We start from the raw sequence: 26,976 nt of genomic DNA, 5'->3' as shown, positions 1-26,976 counted from the left end.
ATCTATTTGTCACCTCTACTATATATTTGTTGGGGGGTATGATTTAGTTCATTCCTGAGTGGCCTAGTGCTTTTCCCTATTTTCTTCAATTTAAGCCTAAATTTTGCAACAAGAAGCTGATGATCTGAACCACAGTCAGCTCCTGGTCTTGTTTTTACTGACTGTATAGAACCTCCATCTTTGGCTGCAGAGCACATAGTCAATCTGATTTCTGTGTTGACCGTCTGGTGATGTCCATGTGTAGAGTCGTCTCTTGGGTTGTTGGAAAAGAGTGTTTGCTATGACCATTGTATTCTCTTGACAAAATTCTACCAGCCTGTACCCTGGTTCATTTTGTACTCCAAGCCCAAACTTGCCTGTTATCCCGGTTATCTTTTGGCTTCCTACTTTAGCATTCCAGTCCCCTATGATGATAAGCACATCATTTTTGGTGTTGCTTCTAGAAGGTGTTGTAGGGCTTCATAGAAGTGGTCAACTTCATCCTCTTCAGCAGCACCGGTTGGGGCATAGACCTGGATGACTGTGATGTTGAATGGTTTGCCTTGGATTCGAACTGAGATCATTCTGTCATTTTGGGGATTGTTTCCCAAGACTGCTTTTGATTACTGATTTTGATTACCCTCTTATTGATTACTAGAAATTAAGCCCGCTGTTGTTTGAATACAGCGGGCACTAGCTACGGGAGGCTGGGTTCGCAAGCAGGCAGACTCACTGGCGGTAGGCTGGCTGGGAGCGGGAGTAGTCCAGGCGCGCGGCGGGGCAATGGCGGTGATCCTGGAGGTGGGCGGCCATGTGCTGGGGCTGGCGGCATAGCGGCTTGGATGCTGAGTCGGCCATCTTGCCGGCAGCCACGCTGTCCTGGCACTGCGAGGCTATGTGGTGGTGCGCAGGCTGCAAGGCCTAGGTGTTCCGGGCGCGGCCGAGTGGCTCGGCGGCGGAGATGTTAGTTGCCGGAGCGTTTTGCCGTTGATCTGGGCATTGGTGTAGGCCTCTTGGCGGCAGGGCGGCGCCCGCAGCAAAGCCCAGGGCCAGCCGGGCAAGTGGCGAGGTGTTAGTGGAGGGGGGGTCGGGAGGGTGCGGGCCGCAGCGGACGGGGAGGCGGAGGGGGGTAACGGGCGAGTCCCGTCCTTGTGAAGGGCAGTCGCTGGCCATGGGGAAAGTAGCTTTCCCTGAGTCCAGCGGCGTGGGGCGAGGGTCCTCCCTAGCGGGCATCCTGCTGGGATGGCAGTTTGGGAGGACTGGAGAGTGTTGGACATGGCGTTCAGGAGACGGGCCAAGTGGCCAATAGGGAGGCGCGCCTTGCACGCCTCCCTATTGGCCACTTGGTTCTGGAGTGCCATCTGGAGGAGTGAATCGGGAGCCGCGACAGGGCCCGCCCTAAATCCTCCCCCACAGCCCTTACCCTTTTATTTAATCCGCTCCGCAGGAACAGTTTAAAGATGAAGGGTACTCCATTTCTTAGAATCATAAAATCATAGAATCATAGAGTTGGAAGGGACCATACAGGCCATCTAGTCCAACCCCCTGCTCAACGCAGGATTAGCCCTAAGCATCCTAAAGCATCCAAGAAAAGTGTGTATCCAACCTTTGCTTGAAGACTGCCAGTGAGGGGGAGCTCACCACCTCCTTAGGCAGCCTATTCCACTGCTGAATTACTCTCACTGTGAAATTTGTTTTCCTGATATCTAGCCTATATCGTTGTACTTGAAGTTTAAACCCATTACTGTGTGTCCTCTCCTCTGCAGCCAACAGAAACAGCATCCTGCCCTCCTCCAAGTGACAACCTTTCAAATACTTAAAGAGGGCTATCATGTTCCCTCTCAACCTCCGTTTTTCCAGGCTGAACATTCCCAAGTCCCTAAACCTATCTTCATAGGGATGGTCCCTTGGCCCCAGATCATCTTCGTCGCTCTCTTCTGTACCCTTTCAATTTTATCTACGTCCTTCTTGAAGTGAGGCCTCCAGAACTGCACACAGTACTCCAGGTGTGGTCTGACCAATGCCGTATACAATGGGACTATGACATCTTCGCCTTTTTTACCGCTGCATCACACTGCCTGCTCATGTTTAGTTTACAATCCACAAGTACCCCAAGGTCTCGTTCACACACAGTGTTACCTAGAAGCGTATCCCCCATCCAGTAGGCATGCTTTTCATTTTTCTCACCCAGATGCAGAACTTTACACTTATCTTTATTAAATTGCATCTTGTTCTCATTTGCCCATTTTTCCATTGTGTTCAGATCTCGTTGAACTCTGTCTCTATCTTCTGGAGTATTTGCCAGTCCTCCCAATTTGGTGTCATCTGCAAACTTGATGAATAGTCCCTCCACCCCCTCATCTAGATCATTAATAAATATGTTAAAAAGTACCGGGCCGAGCACCGAGCCCTGAGGTACCCCACTACTCACCTCTCTCCAGTCTGATGAAACACCATTGACAACAACACTCTGAGTACAGTTCTCTAACCAATTCCCTATCCACTTAACTATCTGAAAATCCAGATTGCAGTCCTTCAACGTATCCATCAGAAAATCATGGGGAACCTTGTCAAAAGCTTTACTAAAATCGAGCCTGTTGGGAAAAGCGGAGAATAAATCTAAAAATAATAATAAAAAATAATAAAATCCAAGTAAATGACATCAACCGAATTTCCACGATCCAGCAAACCTGTTACTTGGTCAAAAAAGGAAACCAGGTTGGTCTGGCAAGACCTGTTGGAGACAAATCCATGCTGACTTCCTTGGATTACCAAATTGTCCTCCAGATGTTTGCAGATCGCTCCCTTTAATATCTGCTCCATTATCTTCCCCACAACAGAGGTCAGACTCACTGGTCTGTAGTTTCCCAGGTCATCCTTCCTCCCTTTTTTGAAGATCGGAATAATGTTTGCTCTCTTCCAGTCCTCCAGGACATCTCCAGTCCTTAAAGAGGTTCCGAAGATGATGAACAAGGCCTGTGCAAGTTCTCTGGAAAGTTCTTTGAGCACTCTCGGGTGCATTTCATCCTGCCCAGGGGATTTGAACTCATCCAGTGCAGCTAAATGCAAGATTCTTCTGCAAGATTCTTGTCCACAGTAGTATACCTGATGGTCATCTGAATTAAATTCACCCATTCCTGTCCATTTTAGTTCACTGATTCCTAAAATGGCGATGTTCAGTCTTGTCATCTTTTGTTTAACCACGTCCAGCTTGCCTTGATTCATGGATCTGACGTTCCAGGTTCCTATGGAATAAAAATCTTTACAGAATTGGACTGTCTTTTCGCCACCAGTTACTTCCACAACTGAGTTGTGGCTTTGGCCCAGTCGCTTCATTCGGCTTTGGCCCAGTCGCTTCATTCATAAATAGGGTTGGCCCTGAATAGTATTTGTATGGGAGACGTCCAAGGAATATTGGGGTCATGGCGTGGAGGCAGGTAATGGCAAATTACCTTTGTAAATTTCTTGAAAACCTCCACAGGGTCACCATAAGTCAGCTGTGAGTTGACAGCACGTTCTACCACCACCATAGGGTCTTAACTAAATTTTCTATCAGATTGGAATGAATACTGCCACAGCTGAATTTAAGCCACTGATTTCTGCTTTTTTAGGTACCCATATGTATTTTTCCCCAACAGAGCAAATAATAGCTCTTCAGAGCCATTGGCGACTGAGAAAAATTTCAACGAGAAGGTTTAAAGCACCACCACTTCCTGCATCACAGTTCTTATCTGAATAGGGTCCCCCTATATCTGCTCTTTAAAGAAATAAAACCTACCAGGAGCTTATCTTATGCTGGTCTATGACTGTAATAAAACTATGTTGTTGATGTTGAACCTATCAGGAGCTTCCTTCATGGAATGTTTAGTATCATAAATTATTTGATTCTTAGTGGCTAGTTCTGAACAGCTAGCTTCAGTTTGGTGCATATTAGAACCTAATGTTTTTATTTCCTTTTATTCCTCACTCCTTTAGTATTATGTTCAGCATCCATATGCAAGGGCTTCTCTCCTATAATTACAGCAGTGATAGTGTACCATATTCAATGATCTTTCTGTCCTACTGAGGCCTAGCTTCAGTAACCATAAGTCAAGTTCGGAATGCAGTTACAAAGGTTACATTTATCTCCTCAAGCATTGCCTCGCCTATGTCTGTCCCCACAGGGAAGATACTAATACTGTAACAATTAGAGGTGGGGGGGATGGCTTAGCGGTTAAACATCTCCTTTCTACAAAAAAGATCCTAGGATCAAACTCCAGGTACAGTAGCAGATAGTATGTGATGTGAAAGTCTACCTAGAGAGCAACTGCCAAGTCAAGTACTGACCTTGATAGACAATTGTATGGTTCAATTTAGGGCAACTTCATGTCATCGATATGTTATTTTTTAAAACTCCTATTATTAAGAATTCGCACAATTCTCAAGTCAACAAATGCGCTTTCCAAAGACCAGGCTTTAGAAGAAGAAGAAGAAGAAGAGGAGTTGGCTCTTATATGCCACTTTTCTCTACCTGGAGTGTCAAATTGGCTTACATTCGCCTTCCCTTCCTACAACAGAAATCCTGTGGGGTGGGTGAGGCTGAGAGAGCCCTGATATTCCTGCTCGGTCAGAACAGCTTTATCAGTGCTGTGGTGAGCCCAAGGTCACCCAGCTGGCTGCATGTGGGGGAGTGGGGAATTAAACCCAGCTTGCCAGGTAAGAAGTCCACACTACTAACCACTACACCAAGCTGGCCTTCAAAAGGGTTTGGAACCCAGTGTAAATACATCTGATCTTTTATGATGGATGATGACCTGAGAGAGTCAGCATGATGTAGTGGTTAGACCAGTCTTTCTCAACCTTTTATTATATTACATTACATCATATCCTATCATGCCCATGGAGGAGCCCCGGAAATATTTTTTCAGGCTTCAAGGAGCCCCAGATGTCAGCTGGCCATACCTCCCCACCATACCCTTCCCCCCCCCCCCCATTTTACATGTCACCAGAAGCAGCATCACCACCTGCATTAACAGGCAGGTTTGAGGAGGATTGGGGAAAGGGAAGAGGCAGGACACACTTTGAGATGGGAATTGGCATGCAGGCTCTGCCCCCCTCCAAGGCATAGAAATAAGAACTCACAGGAGGGGGAGCTATGGAAACTTGTGGCCAAATCCATTAAAGCAGGAGAGAAAATGTCACAGATCCCTTTCTGAGCTCTCTGGTTGGGAATCCCTGACTAAGAGTATTAGACTAGGATTTAGGGGATCCAGGTTCCACCACCCACATTGTCATTGAAGGTTGCTGGGTGACCTTGGACCAGTCACATATTCTCAGCATAACCTACCTCTTAGGGTTGTTGTGATGATAAAATGGAGAAGGGAGGATGTTGTTAGCCACTTGGGTATAAATAAATGAATAATAAAAAATGATGTCCATTGGTATTCTCCCCAAATAGTCATGTAATCTAACCTTACTAAATATTTCAGTTTGAATTATTTCACATCAGTATCTCACACTGAATCTTAACATTGCTTTCCATCATATCTGAGGGATCGTCTGTTGCCCTGTGCCCCCTGCAGGGCCTTGCACTCTGTGGATACTGACTTATTTGTGATTCCTGGCCCTAGAGAAGCATGCGTGGCCTCGACCAGGGCCAGGGCCTTCTCAGTCCTGGCCCCAACCTGGTGGAATGAGCTCCCGGGTGAGCTGTGGGCCCTGCGGGCCCTTTCTATGTTCTACAGGGCCTGCAAGACAGAGTTCTTCCACCGGGTCTATGCTTGAGACCAGGGCACCCCCCCCTTTGGGTGTCCTCTCAGGTGCTAGTGTTATGGTTTCCTAGCACAGGGCTATGGAACATCAATGGCCCCCTCCTAGCCCACGTGATTAGATATTGGTAGGAGATGTCTGGTCTGGGGTACAAAGAGAAGAAGAGCCTGAAGGGGGCAGCAAGAAGACTATTAGATAGGATAGTGAGGTCAGAACCTTTCTCTCCTGTTAAGTGTTACTACTTTCCAGCACCAACTCCTATGAAGACAAACTACTTGGAACAGAGAGGAATTAGTAAACCTTTCCTCGACCACAAGCAGTACAGGGAAGCAATTGGAAAGCTTCTGTACATCAGCACATAGACACATCCAGATATCGCTGCAGCTGATTGCTTATTATGCAGGAAGGTGTAATCACCAATTAAAAGAGACTGGAATGCAGTCAAGCAACTTACAAAGTACCTGACTGGTACTGCACATCTGAAACAAGTTACCAACATGTGACAATCCCAGACTGGTGGGATACATGGATGCCGATTGGGCAGGAGACACTACTGACAGAAAGTCAACAAGTGGACACTTATTCTACTATGGTGGCGGAGTAATCAACTGGAGCAGCAGGAAGCAAGGAAGTGTAGCTGTTTCCACAATATGTATCCGCAGCGGAAGCATGCAGACAAATGAAGGGGACACTGCAACTAATGCAAGACTTTGGGTAGAAGAACCCAAACTAGTGCAACTTTATGGAGACAACCAAGGGTGCATAAAGCTTGCACTAACAGAGAAAATCAACTTGAGAACTAAGCACATTGATGTGAAGCATCACCTTGTGAGAAACATGAAGGAAGATGGGCTTGTTGAGCTGGACTACTGTCCTATGAATGAAATGATTGCAGACGCACTCACCAAGCCACTATCCAGGGAGAAGTTTCAAAGTCTACATAAGAAGATGAACCTTGTGGACTTTGTACACTAGACCTTGAGAAGAGGTGTTGGAATAGGCAATGTCTGATGTACAAAGAGAAGAAGAGAAGAAGAGCCTGAAGGGGGCAGCAAGAAGACTATTAGATAGGATAGTGAGGTCAAGACCTTTCTCTCCTGTAAAGTGTTACTTCTTGTCTGTCTCCAGATTGCTACTCTTAGGGGCAATTTCCTGCTTCTTCTCGGAAGCTTCTCTCTCATTCTCTCTCTGCTAGGTAGCCATGTAGACAATGTCTATCTCTCCTTGGCACTATCAAGTAGGGACATTCCTTAAATAAATCCTTTCCCTCCTAATCCTAAAATACAGCATGTGAATATCAATGACTTATTTACTCTGCTAACAGGAGAGTTGGGTTAGGTTTCGCCATCTGTGTTTTTTTGTTTATTGATGGATGTCCTGTTTTAATGGGACTTCTATCTTGATTTTATGATGGACTATTGTAACCTGCTTCAAGAGTGGCAGGGAATAAATATAATAATGATAATGATAATGATAATAAGTGCATTAAGATATTAAAATTATTTCCTTTGCCTTTACTGAAATCTTGGAAAGTGCATCTCAAGTCACTGAAATCATTAATGTTTTTCTTCTTACAACCCTTGCTTTTTAACTTGCTATATATTTTATGCTTTTAAAGTATACTAGAGATTATAAAAATAAACATAAGCACTCTGTAGTATTCATTCATTTTGGGGGATCCACATGGGATAAAATCTTTGTCAGGGAAGGTGTTCTTTTTGATGCATGCTGGACTGGTTTTCTTGTATAAATATTGAATTCGCTCAACTGCTCTCATGCACCTCACCTCATCAATTTGATACAGTGGGCTGAAATAAAAATGGGGGCGGAGGGTTTAAGCCTGATTTACACATGCAACAGCATGAGGTGATAATGAGGTGGCAGAGTGCAGAGGTGCTAGAATGGACTAGGCCACTTCAGCTGGCAGGTGAGGAATTAAATGTTCTTATAATAATAATAATCCCCTTTTGAGCGAAAAACTAGCCCAACATGAGAAGGATGGAGCTATAGCCTTTCTTTGTGTAATACCCTAACTAGGGTCCATTTTCTGTACAAGTGACACAATCAGCCACTTGGGTGCCAAAGCAAAAGGGCACTGCCCAATTGCTGTCAAATTGTTGTTCCTGTTTCTTCCCCTCCCCCCATCAGTAGCAGCCTATGTGGACAGTTGTGAAGGATTTCTCTGTGGTTCATGGGGATGGAAATATCTTTCAGAATTCCTTCACAGTCTCTCCCCCCCCCTTTGTCTGTGATGACTAAAGCTGAGGCCAAGCATTTTGCCAATAGCTGTCTTTCCCAAGTGCACCTCTAATTTGCAAACATAGAGACTGTATTGATACAACTCCCTTTCACCTCTTCTTGTAATTATTTAAATTACAGAGATATTCCAGCACAAATGTATGCCTTTCTAAATTATGTCCTTAACAGAAATTCTCTGAAGGTTTTCTCGGTCTGAAGCAGTTCAGTTAAAGTGCCTCAGTTTTCAGAAAAACTTGCTATTTGACTCCTTGTCATGCAGTTAAGATAGACTTAGAAGACGAGGTAGCCTCCCTCCCCCCCATTTTCATGGTGGAACTTTTGAAGTCATCAAAAGGGAATATGAGGTAATATTTTATTTACTTGAAAACATTCTACTGAGAAGTGTATGTAGAGAGTTCTTGGAGTAGGGTTACCCTAAAGCTCCTAAGGGTATATTTCATTTTTCTTTCTCTTTGAAAAGTGGGACAATGGTGATTCTTCTCTTTTGAGACAGCTAGGATGTTAAAGCAACCAGAATGTCTGTTTCATAGTGAGCCTTCTTAAGACAAGTCCAGCCAATAGGGAAAGGAGTTTCAGAGACCCAAGGCACTCCCCCTGTGATTTCATTTTTGCTCCCCCCAGCTTTTCCCATTCTGACTTTTTCCCCCCTACCCCCCCCCACATACACACACCCCTTGTCAGATTGGTATTTTATTTGGCTCCATGCGGTCTGCAGGGCTGTTCCACTTAACTCTTCCCTTGCTGCTTTGGAGATAAGAGTTGGCTCCTTTGAAATCAGATAAACAGTCTCATAAATGGGGGGGGGGGGGACACACAACAAGCAGGCACTTTGCTTTCTGAAAACCTGGGAAGGAGAGATAATTTGCCAAAAGGCCCAACATGTAAGTGCAGGGATGAGTCACCAAGTAGGTGAACCCCTGAAGAGCCGCCTGCTTACCATTTCACTGTACATGTTTCTATAAGGATCAAGACACTAAGAACAAATTGTTAGTTATATAGCTGGTACAGTGGAGAGAACATTTCCACCTTCTACTAGAAGCTTTAATTTTCTATTCCTCTGAGTGTCCCAGAAAAGTTTGAGAGGGTTATGACTGTTTTAGGGTATTGGTTAAGAGCATTTACGGTTAGTGGAAAGTTCCCAGCCAAATTTCAACAGCAATGCATTCACAGTGTGGCCTTAGGCAAACTGTCAGTCTCTATCAGTAATACAAAGATGACACAGACCTACCTTACAAGGTTGTCGGTAAGAATTGCTAATAATGTATATAAAGGGTTTTTTTTTTTACACTGAGGAAGTTTCAATATAAATAGTGATGACTAGTAAATCAGAAGTTGTTCAAAAGTAGTACTTATTGATTGGTTCCATGAATTGTGGCCACAGAGAACAAATGCAGCCACTGATATGAGATCCTTTTAAACCTCTTTCTGAATAGTGGCTTTTTCTTCCTCTCTTGCCTTCCTTTTAAGACAGCCATGAGACCCTGGTTTATCAACTGATTTGGGTGGCAATTCTGAATGTCAAAAATACGTTAAAATGGAATACCTCAACAGACCAACTGTACAAATGGCCACATGTCCATGTCCTGGGAAACAGAGGGTGGGGATCAGTAAAGGAGGGGTCAGAAACCCCTCCTCGGGGATTAAGTAATTAATTAATTTCCACAGTTGGGTGGAAAAGAATTGCAAAGATTTTGAGAAATGTCTTGACAAGAGTTAAAGCTGTACAGGGATAAGTGTTGACATGATGTAAGGCAAGGGTTAGCCTCTAGGATCAAAGAGGCACACCTCATGCTTCTGGGCAGCTTTTTTGTGCTGAGGAAGGGAGGTCGTTTTTCTTTCCCATCCAACAAAAAGTTGACATAAAACTTTAAACAGTGTGACTGAAACTCTGCATGCAGCATCCACAGTGATCTTAAATGACATTAATAAGCAGTGAATGTTTGAGCTCTCAACTTCTGATCCAGCAGTTCTTCTTTGACACAACTTGTGCTCTGCTGGAGTTTATGGACTTTGTGCACATAATGATCCCATTGTGGCCCTGCGGTACAGGGGTGAGCTAAACAAGACGGGAATAGAAAGCACAGCATTGTTGGTATGCTGCCTCATGCTGTGGATATATGACTGTGTTTGAAATGTGTTATTTATTGACTCCTGTTAATGTACTATTAGCTAAACCATTTCCATTCCACCATTAGTGGAGTGAGATTCGCCTTTGCAGAAGAGTGCATCATTGCGGCAATCTGCTGGCTAATGCCATAGCAAGTCACCTCTTCCTTGGTATATGTGGGATGCTGGTAGAGCCCAGTGTTTAGGGCTGGAGCACTGAGCTGTCAATGAGTTCAGCAACCCTTCCACCACTGCCTCCCCACATTCTACTCCCCACATTTTAGTTGTACTGTTTGTGTCTTCGAGGTTCTTCTGTAGCATATGATTGCAGCCACTACCACTGGAGATATCTAGTGGGATTTTCACTTATGGATCCAATGACACCTTCATTATTATACTTCAACCTTTACACCCAGAGAATGTACATTTAGGTGCCAATCTATTGCCTCTAGTGCATTTATTACACATATATACCTTGATTGCCTTCTCTTACAGGAGCATATGTGGGGTTTCCAGGCTTCCCTTGCCCCAAACCTACTTAGCTCCAGGAAATGGCTACATCATGCCATTATACCAAATCAATTGGTTAGTTCTCTGATTGCCAATATCTTATGTCCAAGCTTTTGTCCATAAAAAAATTCCATAGGTTGCAGGAGAATCCCGCCACAATAAAGGACTCATGATAATGTATGTAATAAATATTCTGCTCCCCAAATAGCATCTCAGCCCTTGATGGTTGGAGAATTTGACCTACAGGAAGAACATATGCTTATCTCTGAGGTGGCTAGGTTGTGTATGCACATGTCTTTCCACCACAGGGTTCTTCTGTCTATCTGCTTGTAATGAAATATCCACATGCCTGTCTTTTATCAAGCAGCATTCTCTAAGCTCTTGTTCTTCCATGAGGTCAGACTTTCTGAAGGCAGATGATCTGCCAAGAGGCTTTCAGGCTTACAACATTGGGGGGGGGGTGGAATCAAAGGGAGCATGTCTTTCTTGGCCAGTCTACTGGGCCTTGATTTTGCTCTTACATACTTCCTGAAGCAACTCTTCTGAAGCCATGAGGTTTGACTTGCATCTTGTTGATGTGTTGCATTGTGAAGCAAAACACAATGTTGCCAAACCCTTGAAATGCTACTGGTGAGCAAGCTGTTAAACAAAAATTAGCAATCCCATATCTTTGGGTCAAGGCAGTCAGTACCATCTAGATCAGATTAATTACTGCAGATAGCTCCATGTCTTATCAGGAAAATAGTAGCATTAGCAGAAAGGAGGCTGCTCCTAAATTTCCCCTTGGAAAAAATAACCAAAATGTGTGTCTGTAAATTTGCCAGGTCTATAGAACACAATGCAAGCCTCCATCTTCTTAATAGTGGTGCTCTATTGCATCTATTCCTGGTAAGTACCTAATAACTCTTGGAGGAGAAAAGTCACAGTACTTGAGGCCTTACTGATGCTGGATGCTCACAGTACTTCGGGGAGCCTTCGGGGAGGGCGGTATATAAATCTAAATAAATAAATAAATAATAAATACAACAGTTATTTTCCTCTTGAGATACTGTCATGCTTGTTGATCCTTTTCAGGATGGACTAATGCAACTCTGAGAAGAGGCGAACAATTGTACTGTGATCACTTATTCAGAATCACTGGGAAATGTTTGAACTGCCACATTAATTCTTAGGTAAAATTTACCTTCTTCAGGTAAAATTGAGAGAAGAATTCTTGGGGCTCTGAGTAGCCTTCTATTCCATATACAGCTATGCATGTCTATGCAGACACCATTGAGGGATTATACTACAATGTATGTCTTATAGACCATGGAGATGCACCTCTAGCTGCCTGTAATATGTGTGTGCTCACTGTGTACAACAAATTGGCCACCAGTGCATTGAGCAATATTAAACAGACTAAACATACAGGTGTAGGTATAAAGCTCTATCAAGTCACAGCTGCCTTCTGGTAACTCCAGCAAGGGGCTTTCAAGACAAGAGAGAAACAGAAGTGGTGTTCCATTGCCTTCCTCAACAGAGTCATCCTTGGTAGTCATCACTCAAAGTACCGACCCTGCTTAGCTTCCAAGAGCTGATGAGGTCAGGCTATACCATGCCACATTCTCTAAACATACAATCTGAGGGGGAGGAATTAAGCACTTTTATGCTTTGTGCATTCCTGACTTCTGACATCTGAAGCTAGATGGTGGTAATCCCAGTAAGGGCTGTGCCACTGATGGCATCAAAACAACAGAATTCACTCCCCTTGGAGATTCATCTGTCCTCTTCCATTATTGGCCTCTGCCAGCAGGTGAAGACTTTTCTGTTTTGTTTGAAATTTCCTCAGAGTCCCTGATTCCTGTTTCTGCATTTACGTGTCCATGTGTTTTATTACAAAAAAAAAATGTATGCATTATGCATGTATATACATATTTCAGAAGAGCCTCTTGTGGCACAGAGTGGTAAGGCAGCAGTCATGCAGTCTGAAAGCTCTGCCCATGAGGCTGGGAGTTCGATCCCAGCAGCTGGCTCAGGGTTGACTCAGCCTTCCATCCTTCCGAGGTCGGTAAAATGAGTACCCAGCTTGCTGGGGGGTAAACGGTAATGACTGGGGAAGGCACTGGCAAACCACCCCGCTAGAGGGCGTCACCCCAAGGGTCAGACATGACCTGGTGCTTACACAGGGGATACCTTTACCTTTACATATTTCAGAGCTTGTTTTAATGTCTTTGATTGTTTGCCACCTTGGGGCAAAGGCAGCTGTTTTAAATAAATGTGTCCATGCAGAGGTACAGATTTCAACTGTTGAAATCAACAGGACACAAAAGTGAACACAGAGATGATTGATAGATCATAGTTTTATTTATTTTTGAATTGATATCCTGCCTCTCTTGACAATATCGCCTCAATGAAAGAAGATAAATGTTAGATGATAGGCAGGCAGGCAGACAGACAGACAGCCATCTCTGACTTGGATGGGAATGTAATAGGTAAATAATAATGCTTGTGGAATTCTTGTGGAATTACTTCTAATATGAAGTGATAATGCACAATGTTCTGATTGTAATTAGAACATCAAACATTTTTGCATCTCATGCTGAAATCTATCTGTTCTTTAGTGAGAGATATTTAAGCATGTGTTCTGTGTGTATTTAATAGTGGGTGGATCATGCTCCATATTGATCTAAAAATAAGTTCTGTCATCTTCAATGGGATTGACTCCCAAATGAGAGATTACATTCAGGATAATACCATATCAAATCTCACACTAGCCTGGTACAGAAATGTGAAGATAGAATGAGTCTGTCTTCTACTGCTGCACTGTCAGGTCTGCAACAGCAACAAGATTCTTCTCTAGTGCTAATGCATACTTAGAATTCAGCACCAGCCACTAGCATTCTTGCGGAACGGGAAGCTGAGCAGAATTTTGCACCCAACCCTAGTGACAAAGATTCTGTTTGATTAAGGGAAATGTGGAAAAAGAGACTCGATTTTCATAAAGCTTTTATTAATTATTATTATTATTTTTAATCCACATAAATATTTTGCTTGGCAAACCTGTTCTCTTAGTAAGTGGTCATACAGATTTGAGGTAGAAAACCCAGTATAGGAAATGAATCAAATGCACCCACTTAGGTAGTTTAAATACATTTTTTAAAAATTCAACAACATTTGGGAATGGAAGGGAAGGGAAGGAAAACCAGACAGAAAACAGACAGATGTGTTTATTTACATGAAAACAAACAATAATACCAGGCTTGACCGGGTCTCACTGAAACAGCTTTAGTCCCATTGATTTCAAGGAGCAATTTAAGCTTACCTCTCTGGTTGAAATCAATGCATTTTAAAAATACTTAACCTTGGCAGGACCGTGCCAATATCTTTTCCCCTGGGGGAGCTGCAAAATCCATCCCCAAAACTGCTGGAGAAAAATGAATGGGAAAGAAAATGATTCAACCTTTTCCTCTGTAACTATCTCATTGACCTTCACTGATCACAGTCAAAATGGAACCCCAGAGCTTGGGAACTGTGCCTTGTTTGGACTTGCTGATCCTGTTGGAGCTTCAATTCAGGATCATGCCCTTCTAGTGTGAATCATGCTTTAAAAACTGCCACTTTTCTAAATCAAGCCAGAGGTCTTTGGCCTGGAGGAACCCAAGAAAGCTATGAGGCTAGGGGGAATAGGTTGGGCAAAACACTCCCTCTCTTCAGGTCTGGATCCACAAGCTGATTAACAGAAAGCCCTTGGAATTGAGCTGGGAATGAGGCTAGTTTTGACCTAAGCAAAGGTGCTCACTGCTACAAAAGGGGACTGGAGGGGGGGGGGAGACTAGCAGGCTTGGGGACTAATCAGCGTCCTCCGGCCTGCATTTCAGTTGGAGGGAGCAGGGCAAACACTTTCACTCTGAAATCTACCGGGAAAAGCATTTAGGCTGGGCCGCCTGCTCAGCGATGGGATTTCAGGGACACCCACCTCAGGCTGTGGTCTTCGTTACCGCCGAGCAGGTATCCTGCGGCTCTCTGTGGGACAAACAGGACTTAGGCCAGGGGGGAGCGCTGGAAGGATGCTCGGAGACCATCCTCGTAAATGAGTGCAACTGGAGCCCTGAGCGCCCAATGCTTCGGAGGACTCCGTTCGGACGAGTCTCTTTTCCCAAGTCCGGGCGCCGAGCATTGCGGTGGAAAAGGGAGGCTGGCTGCTGGGAAAGAGGAGAACCTGCTCGGCGCCGCAGACTCCCAAAGCGCCGCCACGATCTGGCGGAACACCACGGGCTTCGCTCCCAAATCTCGGTCCGACGACCCTCCAGTCTTTGTGCAACACAAGAAGATATCAAGGCGGCCACGCGGCCGCGCAATCTCTGTCCACGTGCGTCAGTGACACCCTGGTTCCTCCTCAAACACATTCAGGATCCCGGCGGCTGCCCAGGAGCGTCCCTGCCAAGGCTGTCGGGAGGACCGGGGCGCCCAGAGCGTCTGGCGGCTCCCCCGGCTTCGCAGGGTGGGGTTGGGAGGGCGAGAAGCAGCAGATACTTCTCCCCCCTCCCCCCCTCTCCTTCAAGCCATGCAACATCCTGCGGTCGGAGCTCTCCGCAGCCTCCACATTGCACATGGTCATCAACGGAGGGCAGCTCCCAAATTCGGAGGCTGCGGGAGGGAGAGAGCGGATCAGCAGACCGGGGCGAGGACGGGGGAGGGGGCGCCTCTCTTCTGCGGAGGGACTCTGTGTCGCGGGGCGGGGGTGTAGAATTCGTTCTCTCCCGGTTTCATTGGTTCAGTTCCAACGCCCAGACCTGCTGAGGCCAGCCAGTCCTGCCCTTAAGCCTCTTCTCTCCCTGGCCTAAAGAGTGAGTGTAGACCTCAGACTGCTGCAGGAGGAGGGAATGGGACAAACAACAGGAGAGAAATCATTTATAAAAAATCAGTTAAAAACTATTTAAAAAACAATTCAACCAGGTAATTATCATCATCATAAAAGAAATAATAAAGAATGCCAGGTCCACCCACAGCAAGCTGTGGGGGCTCTAAGCAAATAGACAGAAATCCTCAGCCGTCTTACTTAGGAACAAGTCCCACTAACCTCCAAGAGATGCATTTCTAAGTCAACATGAATTTTCAGCCCGTCTTTACTACTCACAGTATCAATGATAAATCATTTGATTGCATCGCATTTTGGCCCCCCCCCCCAAAAAAAAGTACAGTCCAATTTATTAAAGATGCAACTGAAACAGAACAGCTTTTGTTTTGCGCATTCACACGTGGACTAGATGGGGTCAGCAGCGCCACTGTTTGTAAATCTCACCCGCAGGGTTGTAAACAAGAACGTATAATTGTTCGTCTGTTTATGGACATTAGATTATCAGTAGGGAGGCAATAAATTTTTGTATTTTATTTGCTGGCGCTTTTATAAATATCGAAGGCCCAGTTTTGGTAAATATAGCCAACCGTCTACTAAATTACACTTGTTATGAGCCCCTTAATTGCCAAACGGATTCTATCCCGTTTGACCAAAAGAGCTGAAGAAATAATGCGTGGTTTATACAGGCTCTTGAAATGTGTAAACTCCTAAATATAGATTTGTAGAACTATTTTTCTCCTGAGGATATTTTTTTAAGTGGACCATTTACTTAAAAAAAAACCTTTCCTCTCTTCTCCCCTACCCCTTCCAAAAGATATAGCAGTAATTTGGAGAATGATTCCAAAACTAAGATAGAATTGCGTGGGGGATTTTGACCTGATTAATGCGTTTTCTTTCTTTCTTTCTTTCTTTCTTTCTTTCTTTCTTTCTTTCTTTCTTTCTTTCTTTCTTTCTTTCTTTCTTTCTTTCTTTCTTTCTTTCTTTCTTTCTTTCTTTCTTTGTGCTGGAGGGGGGGGGAATTCCCTGAAGAAAGACCCTTGAACAGAACCTTCTTTCCCGCTGACAGTAAGGATGTTCTCTGCAACGAATCACAGATCGAACATGACTGCTGTGGCTCGGTGCAAGAAAGGAAATGGCTCTCAGGAACAGTCTGGCAAAATTGTCAGCCCCCACCCCAAGTTGTTTGCGACATAGACATCAGACACGCAAAGCCTTGATGATCAAAGTCCGCTCTTAATCCTGATAGAAGCTTGGTGGGTTCATTTCTGCTCACGAGGGTTAGTCTATCTCCCTACCACCATTCCACAGCTTCAGCTGCCACCCAAGAAGATCCCAAATGGTAGGCAGAAAGGTAGGGAAACCTAATCGCCTTCACTCTTACTCCATGTAGATGTCTTGTGGATCGGCCCCTAACAGGCAGCAGCCTCACCTTCGAAAAAGAAGAGCTAGGGTTTTTCTACCCCGCTTTTCACTACCAGAATGGGTACCCAAGCGGTTCATCTGTTTATAGCCATTAGATTATCAGTCGGGAGGCAATACATTTTTAGCTTTTATTTGCCAGCACTTTTATAAATATCGAAGGCCCTGTTTTGGAAAATACAGCTGTGAGATCGGTGGGGCTGAGAGAGCCATAAGAGAACTGTGCCTAGTCACCCAGCTGGCTGCATGTAGACGAGGAGGGGGGAATCAAGCCCGGTTCTCCAGAATAGAGGCTGCAGCTCCTAAGCACCATTCTGACTCTTGAGCAACACGTAGCGTGCTGCTGAGCAGGTTTTGTTAAATGCTTTTGAGGGACTGTGTCATTGAGGACTGATTCCTTAATACCCAGGAGTGTATTCCCCCCCCCCCCAGTTTCTGTCTAATGTAAAAAAATAATCACAGTCAAAAGCAATCAAAAAGCGGCATTTATCCCCCCTCCCTCACCCCGGGTTGATTTTTCCCTCCTCGAGATCTGTCCACGGAGAAAGGAGGGGAAAGAAGCTGGAAAGATGCCTCTTCCAAGCGAGGATCTAGTCCAATAGCACTTTGGAGACCAACCAGATCCCTCTGCACTATTTTCCCCACCCCTTTAATCCAGGTTCCCCGGCGACCAAGGGCCGAGGCCCTTTCTGCAAGAGCTTGGCACCTTTCCTCACGGTAGGGGTAAAGCAGGGCTTCCAGAGTAAAGCAGTTGCCAAAAGGAGAGCGGATGGATGCCAAGAAAATCGGAGGACGGGAATTTAAAAACAAAAACAATCCAGCTACGGCTGCAACCTGTGATTTTTTTGTCCCGGCCTTTCAGTCCGCCGTTGCTGCTGAAAGAGGCGCTTTTATTTTGGCCGCCCACTAAAAAGGCACTTTTGCATTTAACATTAGGACAGGCCCAGGATCCTACACTGGCTGGTGGATAGTCGTGCCTCTTGCCTTCCTGCAGCCTGCAAACATTGGCAGCCACCGGGACTGAGACCAGGACACCCCAAACACGCAGATACCAACAGCGAACCCTTTAAGGAAACAAACAATAGCTGTGCTTCTGCATATGCGGAAGGCGCTTAAGAGGGGCTGGAAGTCCTCCATCGCCCAATCTTAGCCCCCCCCCATTAACTCTTAGAGAACCCCACCACCACCACCACACCAAGGGATTCTCAACATTCCATCCCTTCTGGGGAATTTTCAGCCCTCATCAGGAGGCTGTCTGAGCGTCCCCCCCTTACATTTAGCAGTTGGTCTCTGCCTGTGGGGTGGGGGCGCACAGCTAGGGAATCCCCCACTAAACAGCACCCCCCATGCTCTCTGTGGGTGGCCATGTTGTGTGGTTGGACAGGGGCAGGGGCAGCCACTTTGCATATTTTATATTTTAACAGAGCAGAATAGATTCTTGGACATTGTATTCAGCACAATAGAGGCTAGCATAACAGAAATGCAAACACCATTTCCCACCGCGAGGCATGTTTATAAATAAACGTGCACCTTTCAAGGTTAATCTGCTCTCAAAGGTATGCCGTTTTGGCCGCCCAAGTGGACTGAGGTCGATCTCAGGGCCAGTTCCCGACCAGAATGTCCAGCCATTCAGCCTGTTCTTTCCCCTCTGATTGGCAGCCTCCACTGGGGAATAAAGCAGGATGAGTTACGGAAGACTGTTGGGCCGAGGCAAGGCTCAGCCAGGGGCAAACCCGAACGGAGGGGGGGGGGGGAGGATGCCTATCCGAGGCCCGAGTCACACCACAAGGGAGTCACCCTTGTGAAAGGAGAACATCCACGAAACCAGTGTCCCTTCCCAGTTCAAAAGGCTCCCTCCTGCCTTCTCCTACCACATGATGCGATGTGATGTGATAGAAGCACATTCATCCAGAAGTTAATCACCCCGAAATCGATAGGATCCGAAGGTGGGTTCTCAGCCCCAGTCCGCCAAAACCAAACCCCACTCTTTGTATTAGTTAAGGCTATTTTTGTGGCAACTAGTTAGTAGCTTGCAGTAAACCAGTGAAATAAGTAGACATGGTCGGGGGGGAGGGCTCCTTACTGCAGGTCCTTTATTTTTAAATACGTCTGAATGTAGGTGTTGCTTCCAACTAAATGCTGGGACTCTTGGGGCTGAAGATGGCGCAAAGTCCGAGGAAAGGGGGGGGGAGTGGGAGGCCTGCAATGGCCACGGATCCAGCTGGCGACCCAGGCCTCCCAAGACCGAGCTGATGCCAGGTTGCCGGGAATCAACCGGACTCGGACAGTGGGTTTCCTTCCCTGAATGTGAGCAGAGGACTACAGCCACGAAACCCTTCTCCCAACTCTCTGCGGCCCATCCCTCCCAAACTGCCTTGCACAACATTCTCCTTACCGATCGCCGTGCCCTCGCGATCCCTCGGGACTCTGAGCCAGCCCTCCCACGGCCATCCCTCGGCTGGAGGAGACCGACTCCTTCCCCAGGGACCGAGAACCGCCTCCGGTCCCGCCAGCTATCGCCCGAGCTCATAGCTTCCACGGAACCTGCTGCCTGGGCATGGCAATTGGCCGCCTCTGGAGTGGCTCAGCTTGGGGGAGGGGGAGGAGGCGAGTGGGGAAAGGGGGGCCAAAGGTCCAAGACTGGCTGCTAAACCTGGAATCCCCAGAAGGGACAGCCGTGCTGGGTCCGGAATGCAGAAAAGCTCTGCGAGCATCGCCGCCCTTCTCATTCGGCCCAATCAAGGTGCTTTTGCAGCTGGAGTTTCCCATGCGAAGCATGGAAATTGACCCCTAAAGGCATCCAAGGGGTGCGGCAGGGACAGGAGTCACCCCCTTGCCCAGAACCAACCCCGAGGCCTCCACTTCTTCCCCTGAGTGGAACCTCGAGTCTCCGGCATTTCCTGGGCTGCCAGTCAATAGGGAAGGGAGCCGAAATCCTACCAGACTAGCAGTTGGTTTGGGTTTCCTTTCTAACCCCATTTCTACCCATGAATTCCTGCAGGCTCACGCCCCACTTTTAAATCCTGTGGATTTCCGGCCTGCCACAGCACCACGTTTTCTTGGGTAAATCCAGTTAAAATCCCCCCCTTCCAAACACAGCATGGTTACAGACAGGTGTCCTTAAAAGCAGTTGGAAGGCTACAGGACCCACTTCCGAGTAACGTCTTGAGAGGGACGTGGCCATCCAAATGTCCAAGCTACAGTGCACACATGACTCCTACGGAATTCAAGTGATTCGCCTGGAACCAGTTGAAAACAGCAAGATCCGCTGATTCTCACGGTGGTACCTGGCCTGTCTCTACAGACCTTCCGAGGGGGTCTGCCACTACCTGCTGGCCAATATGCAAGGATGCCACCCCTCCCCTCCGGCAGCCTCGATAGGGCTGTGCCCATTCCACCCAGAACTGGAGGCTCCGGGACAGACAGTGGGACACCTTAAGCCCCGGCGTTTCATTCCGTTTGGGACTTTAGCCCGGGCCCCAGGACTCTTTGGCTATTCCGTAGAGGCCCCAAAGGTCGCCCAGACTGCCTTAGCTCCCTCCCTCTTCAGGGTCCCCGGGTGAGGAGGCTCCAGGGGGACTCCATGACCCCAGGCCCGCTGTCCTGCTTCCGGCGCGACCGCACCGAGCTCCTGCAACGTGGAGCGGTGTGTGTGTCAGGCCAGGGTTTCCCTCTTTGTGCCCGGACCCTCTCCGGGAAGCCTATGCCTCCCTCCCTTGCTTCTGCCTGCGGCTCAGTAGGCGTCCGGGTGGCCTGCCTGAGTCCCCTTCCCTTACCGGCTCGCGCTTCCTCTTGGCGTCGCGGGGCTCGGCCTTCTTGAGCTCGGCCTTGAAGCCCTCAGGGGCAGGCCGGTCCTTGGCCAGCACCTCCATGAGGTAGGCAATGTAGCTGGTGGCCAGGCGCAGCGTCTTGATCTTGGACAGCTTGGTGTCGGCAGGCACGTTGGGGATGCACTCGCGCAGCTCGGCGAAGGCGCTGTTCAGGCTCTCGGTGCGCCGGCGCTCCTTGCGTGGACCACCTGCTGCTGCTGCTGCTGCCCCCGGCACCCCCGCCGCCCGCCGCCGCCGCCCCCCAAGCCCCTCTGGCGGGCTGCCCCCGTACGACGAGCCCGGCGACGCCGCCGACGGGCCTGGCCCGCCCGCAACCGCGCACAGCAGCTCGGCTGCAGGCAAAGGAGGTGGCGGCGGTGGCGCTGAGGAGAGCTCAGCGGCGGCGCTCAGCAGCCAGCCCGGTGCGAAGGGACGCTCGGCCGGTGGGAAGCAGCGTGCCTGGGGCGGTGGCGGCCCGAAGAGGAAGGGCTCGTGGAGCAGCGCCGGGTGCGGGTGGCCCGGGTAGCCACTCACCACGTTCATGGCTCCTGGGCGGCCTCCGCCCCGAAGTGCATCCAGCCGGCGCTCCCTCGCTCCAGCTTTCTACCAGGTAGGCCCCCTCGACAGCCCTCTTATAAGGTGGCTGGCCCTTTGAAGTCACGCGGCCCGAGGGAGGGGGAGGGTAAGCCTGGCGCTGGTGCTGCCGCCCCTCCCCGCACGCCTCGGCCGCTCCGACGCACTGCCTTCCTTTCCTTGGCTGGCCAGCCGGGCCCTTCCGGAGTGCTACGAGTCCTCTTGGCCAGAGCCCTGCAGGTTAAGCATCGACTTCTGGCTGCCCATGCGCATCGGGAGGTGCCCAAAGACTGCGGAAAGGGACAGGAGGGTTAGAAAAGTGGGCTTCGGCGTGGCGCCAGAGCCACTGCCCACTCCTAGGGTCCCATCACAAGACGTATACAAATTCCAGCTCCGGGAGCCTCTAGTGAAATTTTGCTCCCTCCCCCCCTCTGCCTCTCCCCCTCCTTCTGTCTGGATCAACCCAATCATGCGGGCCGTCCTGAGGAATGTGCTGGGAAGGGAACCGGGTGGCCTCTGAGTCTCCTCCCAAGTAAGGGATCGCGCGACAGGCCAAGCACCCTTTTCCCCACTGTGCTGCCCCTACCCCCCATCCAGTGCAACCTCCTGCCTCCCCGTAGTAGCCGTGCAGGGTCTGAGCCGCCTGGCCCCAGCCCTCTGCGCACTCGCTAGACGCTGGGAGCCAGTGGCCCTAGAATCCCTGGGGCTTGAGTCCCGGGTTGAGCTCGCCAAGACCCGGCTGCTTTTCAGCATCAGGTCAGCCATCACCCTTGTGCGATCTCCTTGGCTGCCTGTCCGCTTCCGCCGCCCCATGTCAGTGTCAAGGCCCGCTGCCTTCCAGGGAATTGGCTTCCAATAAAAGGACTGCTGCACAGTGCACATCGCAGCTGCCGGCAGCCGCCTGAGCCCCGAGTAAGGCCAAACCGCCCTAGAGAATCATCAGGCCTATTTTCGACGAGGTGCAAATCAGCTTTATTGGCGATCACAGAGCATTCCCTTGCTTAGCCCCATGCCCAAGCCAGTCACTATCACTCCTTCCGCTTCGAAAGCACAGCTTGAAGTCGCCCGGGAATGTCCTGCCCACGCTGTCCCAGACACATCACTCTTGCTCGCGAGGAAGTCCCACGGAGTTCAAAGGCTCCTTTCTGGCTGCAGAGGCTGAACGGTCGGTGTCCTTAGAGTTTCTCTTGGCAGCCATTCCAAAGAAGGCAGAACCTGGCCGCCCCAACGGGGTAGGTGAGTTTGGGAAGCGGTTTGCAAACTCCCACCATGGGCAGCCACATTTCCCAAAATAGCTGTGTAAATAAAACTTGCTTTGCACCGAGCCAATGACTCCAGGGCAGGATCCCTTGGCAAATTCTCTTGCGTGGGAGAACTTGTGGGTGTCGCGGGGCTCTCTTTGGAGTGGGTCTTGGAGCACTTCACTCTGGCCCAAACAATTATGTTTGAAGAAGAGTTGGTTTTTACCCGAAGGAGTCTCAAAGCAGTTTACAATCACCTTCCCTTTCTCTCCCTACTACAGATGCCTTGTGAAGTAGGTGGGGCTGGGTGGGCCCTGACAGAACTGCTATGCCAGAACAGCTCTAAGAGAACTGTGACTAGTCCATGGTCACCCAGCTGGCTGCATGTGGGGGAGCTTGGAATCAAACCCGCCTTGCCAGATTAGAGGCCCCCAACTTCCAACCACTACACCAAGCTTTCTTTCGCCCCTTAAACACCTCCTAAAACACACACTCGCAAAATCCAGGCAGGTTGGGTTTATGTTTTAAAGAGAGCCTGACCCAAAGGTAGAACAGAAGACAGCCAAGAAGCCAGTGCTGCGGGAGAGGATAGTTTATTTGCTTTCTCGTTGTTGGGGGTTCGCATTTGTAGTCCGCCCCCTTCATGAGAATTCATGGGGGGCAGGTAAGACGAAATAATGGGCACGACCCCCCCCCATACACGAATTCATGTCTTCATAAGCTCCATGGCTTTCAGGCGGGAAGAAGTAAACGCGGGCCAAAATCAGTCCCTTCTGGACCAAAGCTCTTTAAAGTTGTGTGACTGAGCACAGCTCGCACTAAATCTGAGTCCGGATTCGTTTCTAAGAAATATGCCAGGATCTGCCTACCCAAATGGCTAACCGTGGTAGGATCGCAAATGACATTTCGCGGTGGTTTTAAGGGTCGTAAGCGAGGGAAAATTGAGCTCCTGTAGCTTTCTGTTATTCCAGGGATGGATGCTGGAATTTCTCCTCTCCGTGTCTCCGAGAAGTCCCTGTCTCTCAAGATGCGTCTTGTATTTTCAAACGAACACAGTGGCTTCGCTTGTCTGTCTCTTTCATTAAAACCACAGAAAGAACATAATCAAATGGAATCCAATCAGTTCAAATATCAATGTCTCGGTTTTTAAAGAGAAGAAATAGCAAGAAAAGTGCAAAGACTGCAGCAATCAACAGTAGTTTCACTTTCAGATCTTTGTTTACTTTTTTGTCCATTCTCCATTCATTCACTTTGCTTATAGTCTGCCTTTCTCACACAGCAGCACAAGTCAATACAATGAGGGCCAATCAGGTCAAATTGCATGCAGCCAGCCAGGAAAAACCTCTACCCTGGAAATGTTTAATCATGAGTAACTCATGGCCCCTGCCTGGGAATGTTTACTCATGAGTAAGTCATGGCCCTCAGCCAGGATATTTCAGCCACAATCAGGAGGGAAATCTCAGTCAGGAAAAGCTAATAAGGATTCAGCTCACCAACTCCAACGTCCTGTCATTTTCTGAAGTTTCCTGGGTGGAAGACAAGCTGGACTCAAAGTATGCCCTATTGCCAGTAAGTTGCCCTGGCCACCTGGCCTCTTTCAATTTGGAGGACTGAGGCGATAGTAAGCCACCTCCTGGCACAGCCTCTGCATGCCTTCGGGAGGGGGGGGGGGTTGAGGAAGGCCCAGACACAACCCCCTGTCAGCCCTCTGGGACACATGGCAGTCAGGAAAAGCCTTTGCACTGGGAATGTTTAATCATGAGTGAGAGCCAATCAGTTCAAATCACACTCTGCCAAGAAGGACCAATCAGGTCAAATTAAATGCAGACAGCCAGTAAAAGCTTCTACCCTGGGAAAGTTAACTCATGAGTAAGTCATGGGCCAAAGCTAAGAAAACCTGCTAATTTGCTGGGTGGAAGAGGAGTTCCCCTGCTGCCAGTAAGTTGCCCTGGCCTCCTGGCCTCTTTCAACTTGGAGGATATGGGGAGGGGGGCATCAAGCCAACTTCTGATGCAGCCTCTGTGTGCCATCTAGAGGAGCTATGGGAAACCCAAAAAATGTACCCATGCCAGCTCTCTGGGACCCAGGACAGATAGGAAAAGCCTCTGCCCTGGGAATGTGCATTCATGAGTAAGTCATGTGAGGTTGGCAATTTGCAATCTGAAAAGGGTGGAATGCTTTGGGGGTAGACATTACAGGCAATTGCAGCAGGGAAAATAATGCTGAAGGACTGGGAAGATGTAAACTTTCCCTTTTCATATGAATACCACCTTGGTATTGCTGCAACCTTTCCAAGACCATCAGAACAAAACAAATTTGAGACCAATGGCATGGAAGATGGGGAAAGTGTAGACAGGGCACAGAAGCACCATGAGGACATTGGGACATGTCGAGGGGGCAAGACTCTGTTTCCCTGTACCACCTTCCCAGTAGAAGAGTTGGTTTTTATACCCTGCTTTTCAGTGTCCAAAGGAGTGGCTTATAATAATCTTCCCTTCTTAACTCCACAACAGACACCCTGTGAGGTTGGTGAGGCTGAGAGAGCTCTGAGAGAAACTGTTCTGTGAGAACAGTTTCTAAAAGGACTGTGACTTGCCCAAGGTCACTCAGCATGTAGAGGAGCAGAGAATCAAATCCAGCTCACACATTAGAAGCACACATTAATGTTCTTAACCACTACACCAATCTGTACAAATTGCCATTGCCTTAAAGAGCCTCTTGTGGTGCAGAGTGGTAATGCAGCAGACATGCAGTCTGAAGCTCTGCCCACGAGGCTGGGAGTTCAATCCCAGCAGCTGGCTCAAGGTTGACTCAGCCTTCCATCCTTCCGAGGTCGGTAAAATGAGTACCCAGCTTGCTGGGGGGTAAACGGTCATGACTGGGGAAGGCACTGGCAAACCACCCCGTATTGAGTCTGCCATGAAAACGCTGGAGGGCATCACCCCAAGGGTCAGACAGGACTCGGTGCTTGCACAGGGGATACCTTTACCTTTACCTTAAAGAGATTTAGCAGCAGCACAGGCAGAATAAGCTGTTGCAGGAGGATGGTGTAAGTCCTTTTTTGACTTGTTCATTGAAAGTTATGAGATTATTTCCTTTAAATTTGGATCTTCAGAGCAATCCAAAGAGGGAGACACTCAATTCCTACGTGGAGAGGTGATTGTGTGATTGATAAGGTTTGCAATTTCAGAATAAATACTTTTGTCTGTCGGTCTGTCTCTCTGTGTGTAGAGGGGAGTGCAACAAAGCCTTCTGTCCCCCATCCCAAGCAGTCCTTTCCTACAGGGGAACTGATGTCTGCAGTCCGGTGAGGAGCTTTTAATTTTGTGGGTTCTCCAGGTTCCATCTGGAGGCTCACACCCATGACCAGTGGTGGGGATGCTAGCCTCCAGCTGGGCCCTGGAGATCCACTTCTGGGGTTTCTCAAAGCCTGAAGAATATTTCAGGGGTTTCTCAATGGCAAAAAAGTTGAGAAAAGCTGACATAAAGGCAGTAATGGAGAAACCTTCTTTAACTTCTTTACCAACCAATGTTTTCATGTTTGATTGTAACATGCAAATGTTGTTTATTTACTCTGATATGAAACTGAACGGAAGAACGTACTGACGGATATGTTTTCAGTTCTTTAAGCAAATTTTGCTATCAATTAAATATTTTCATTAAAGGAAGAAACTGTGCAGTATATGAATTACTGCCACCCAGCATTTCTCTTTGTTTTCTACATGGCTGTATACACACCCACCTGGGACCCCTCCCCTTTGCACACATCCGGGCCCATAATTTGCCTGGATGGGTGGGTTGACATGACCGCAGATGGCCATATCACCCAATATTAACAACATTCAAAAGTTATTTTAAAATCAACTGACTCCCACTGATTTGGGAAACCCTTCCAGGGGCATCAGGAAAACCCAGGGCTTCATGAAACTGGTAAAAAAAAAGCCTGCTTTAGGAAGTGACCTCATCGCTCCTTATTCCCCCTCCCATCCCGCAGGCCGCAGGTTCTCATGAGAAGCCTTACCAGCTTCCCACTGGAGATGGCACGGGCTCTGTAGGCAGCCAAAGCCAATTAGCAACAGGTGCAAACTGGAGCCAGCTGCAGACTATTCATCTTAACCCTTGCAAGGAAGTGGGGATGCTTTGCCTCCAATAGGGTTAGGGAATCAACAGCAATTTCTGAATAAACATACCCAGTGTTAAACTGGAATATTAATCATTGAGATGCACTTGCAAAAGCAGTTTAATGTTTTAGTGTATTTTATACCTGTTGTTGTAGCGTTTCTTGTTTGATCCCAACCATGTTTGTATTGTTACCTGTTTAGGATTCAGAAACGCTCCTGAGATGCTCGGGAGAAAGGACAGGAATGAAGGAAGGAGGGAACTTTCTTCGAAGGACCAGGGGGAAAGGAATTCATGTAATGGCCCAGAAGGCTCATGTGAGATCTGAAATGAGGCTCTTTCTCTTAGAGACAGGTGGTCAGTTTTGCACACCTTT

At 47.8% G+C, this 26,976-nt stretch overlaps 1 protein-coding gene across 5 annotated transcripts; it reads right to left on the bottom strand.

The window, feature by feature from the left end:
• Window positions 1-13,570: 13,570 nt before the first annotated feature.
• On the bottom strand, window positions 13,571-21,622 carry HAND1 (heart and neural crest derivatives expressed 1). 5 transcript variants are annotated; one of them, XR_013229177.1, is made up of 3 exons: window positions 20,635-21,619; window positions 18,389-18,523; window positions 13,571-15,449 (listed from the first exon to the last, which is right to left on the bottom strand). XR_013229177.1 is itself a non-coding variant. In XM_077326468.1 (3 exons), exons 1-2 carry the CDS (start codon window positions 21,208-21,210, stop codon window positions 16,320-16,322), a joined length of 774 nt encoding a protein of 257 aa, XP_077182583.1. In that variant the 5' UTR covers window positions 21,211-21,622; the 3' UTR covers window positions 13,571-15,449; window positions 16,316-16,319. The 5 variants fall into 5 exon arrangements, 3 of the variants coding, with proteins under 3 accessions (XP_077182583.1, XP_077182585.1, XP_077182584.1); XR_013229178.1 differs by having other exon boundaries at window positions 13,571-15,446; XM_077326468.1 differs by lacking the exon at window positions 18,389-18,523 and adding an exon at window positions 16,316-16,517 and having other exon boundaries at window positions 20,635-21,622.
• Between the last annotated feature and the right edge of the window lie 5,354 nt (window positions 21,623-26,976).

The sequence above is a fragment of the Paroedura picta genome, chromosome 3 (assembly GCF_049243985.1).
Source record: "Paroedura picta isolate Pp20150507F chromosome 3, Ppicta_v3.0, whole genome shotgun sequence".
Taxonomy (NCBI): Eukaryota; Metazoa; Chordata; class Lepidosauria; order Squamata; family Gekkonidae; genus Paroedura; species Paroedura picta.
Note: the sequence above shows the minus strand (reverse complement) of the source record. Positions and strands in the feature narration are given on the sequence as shown.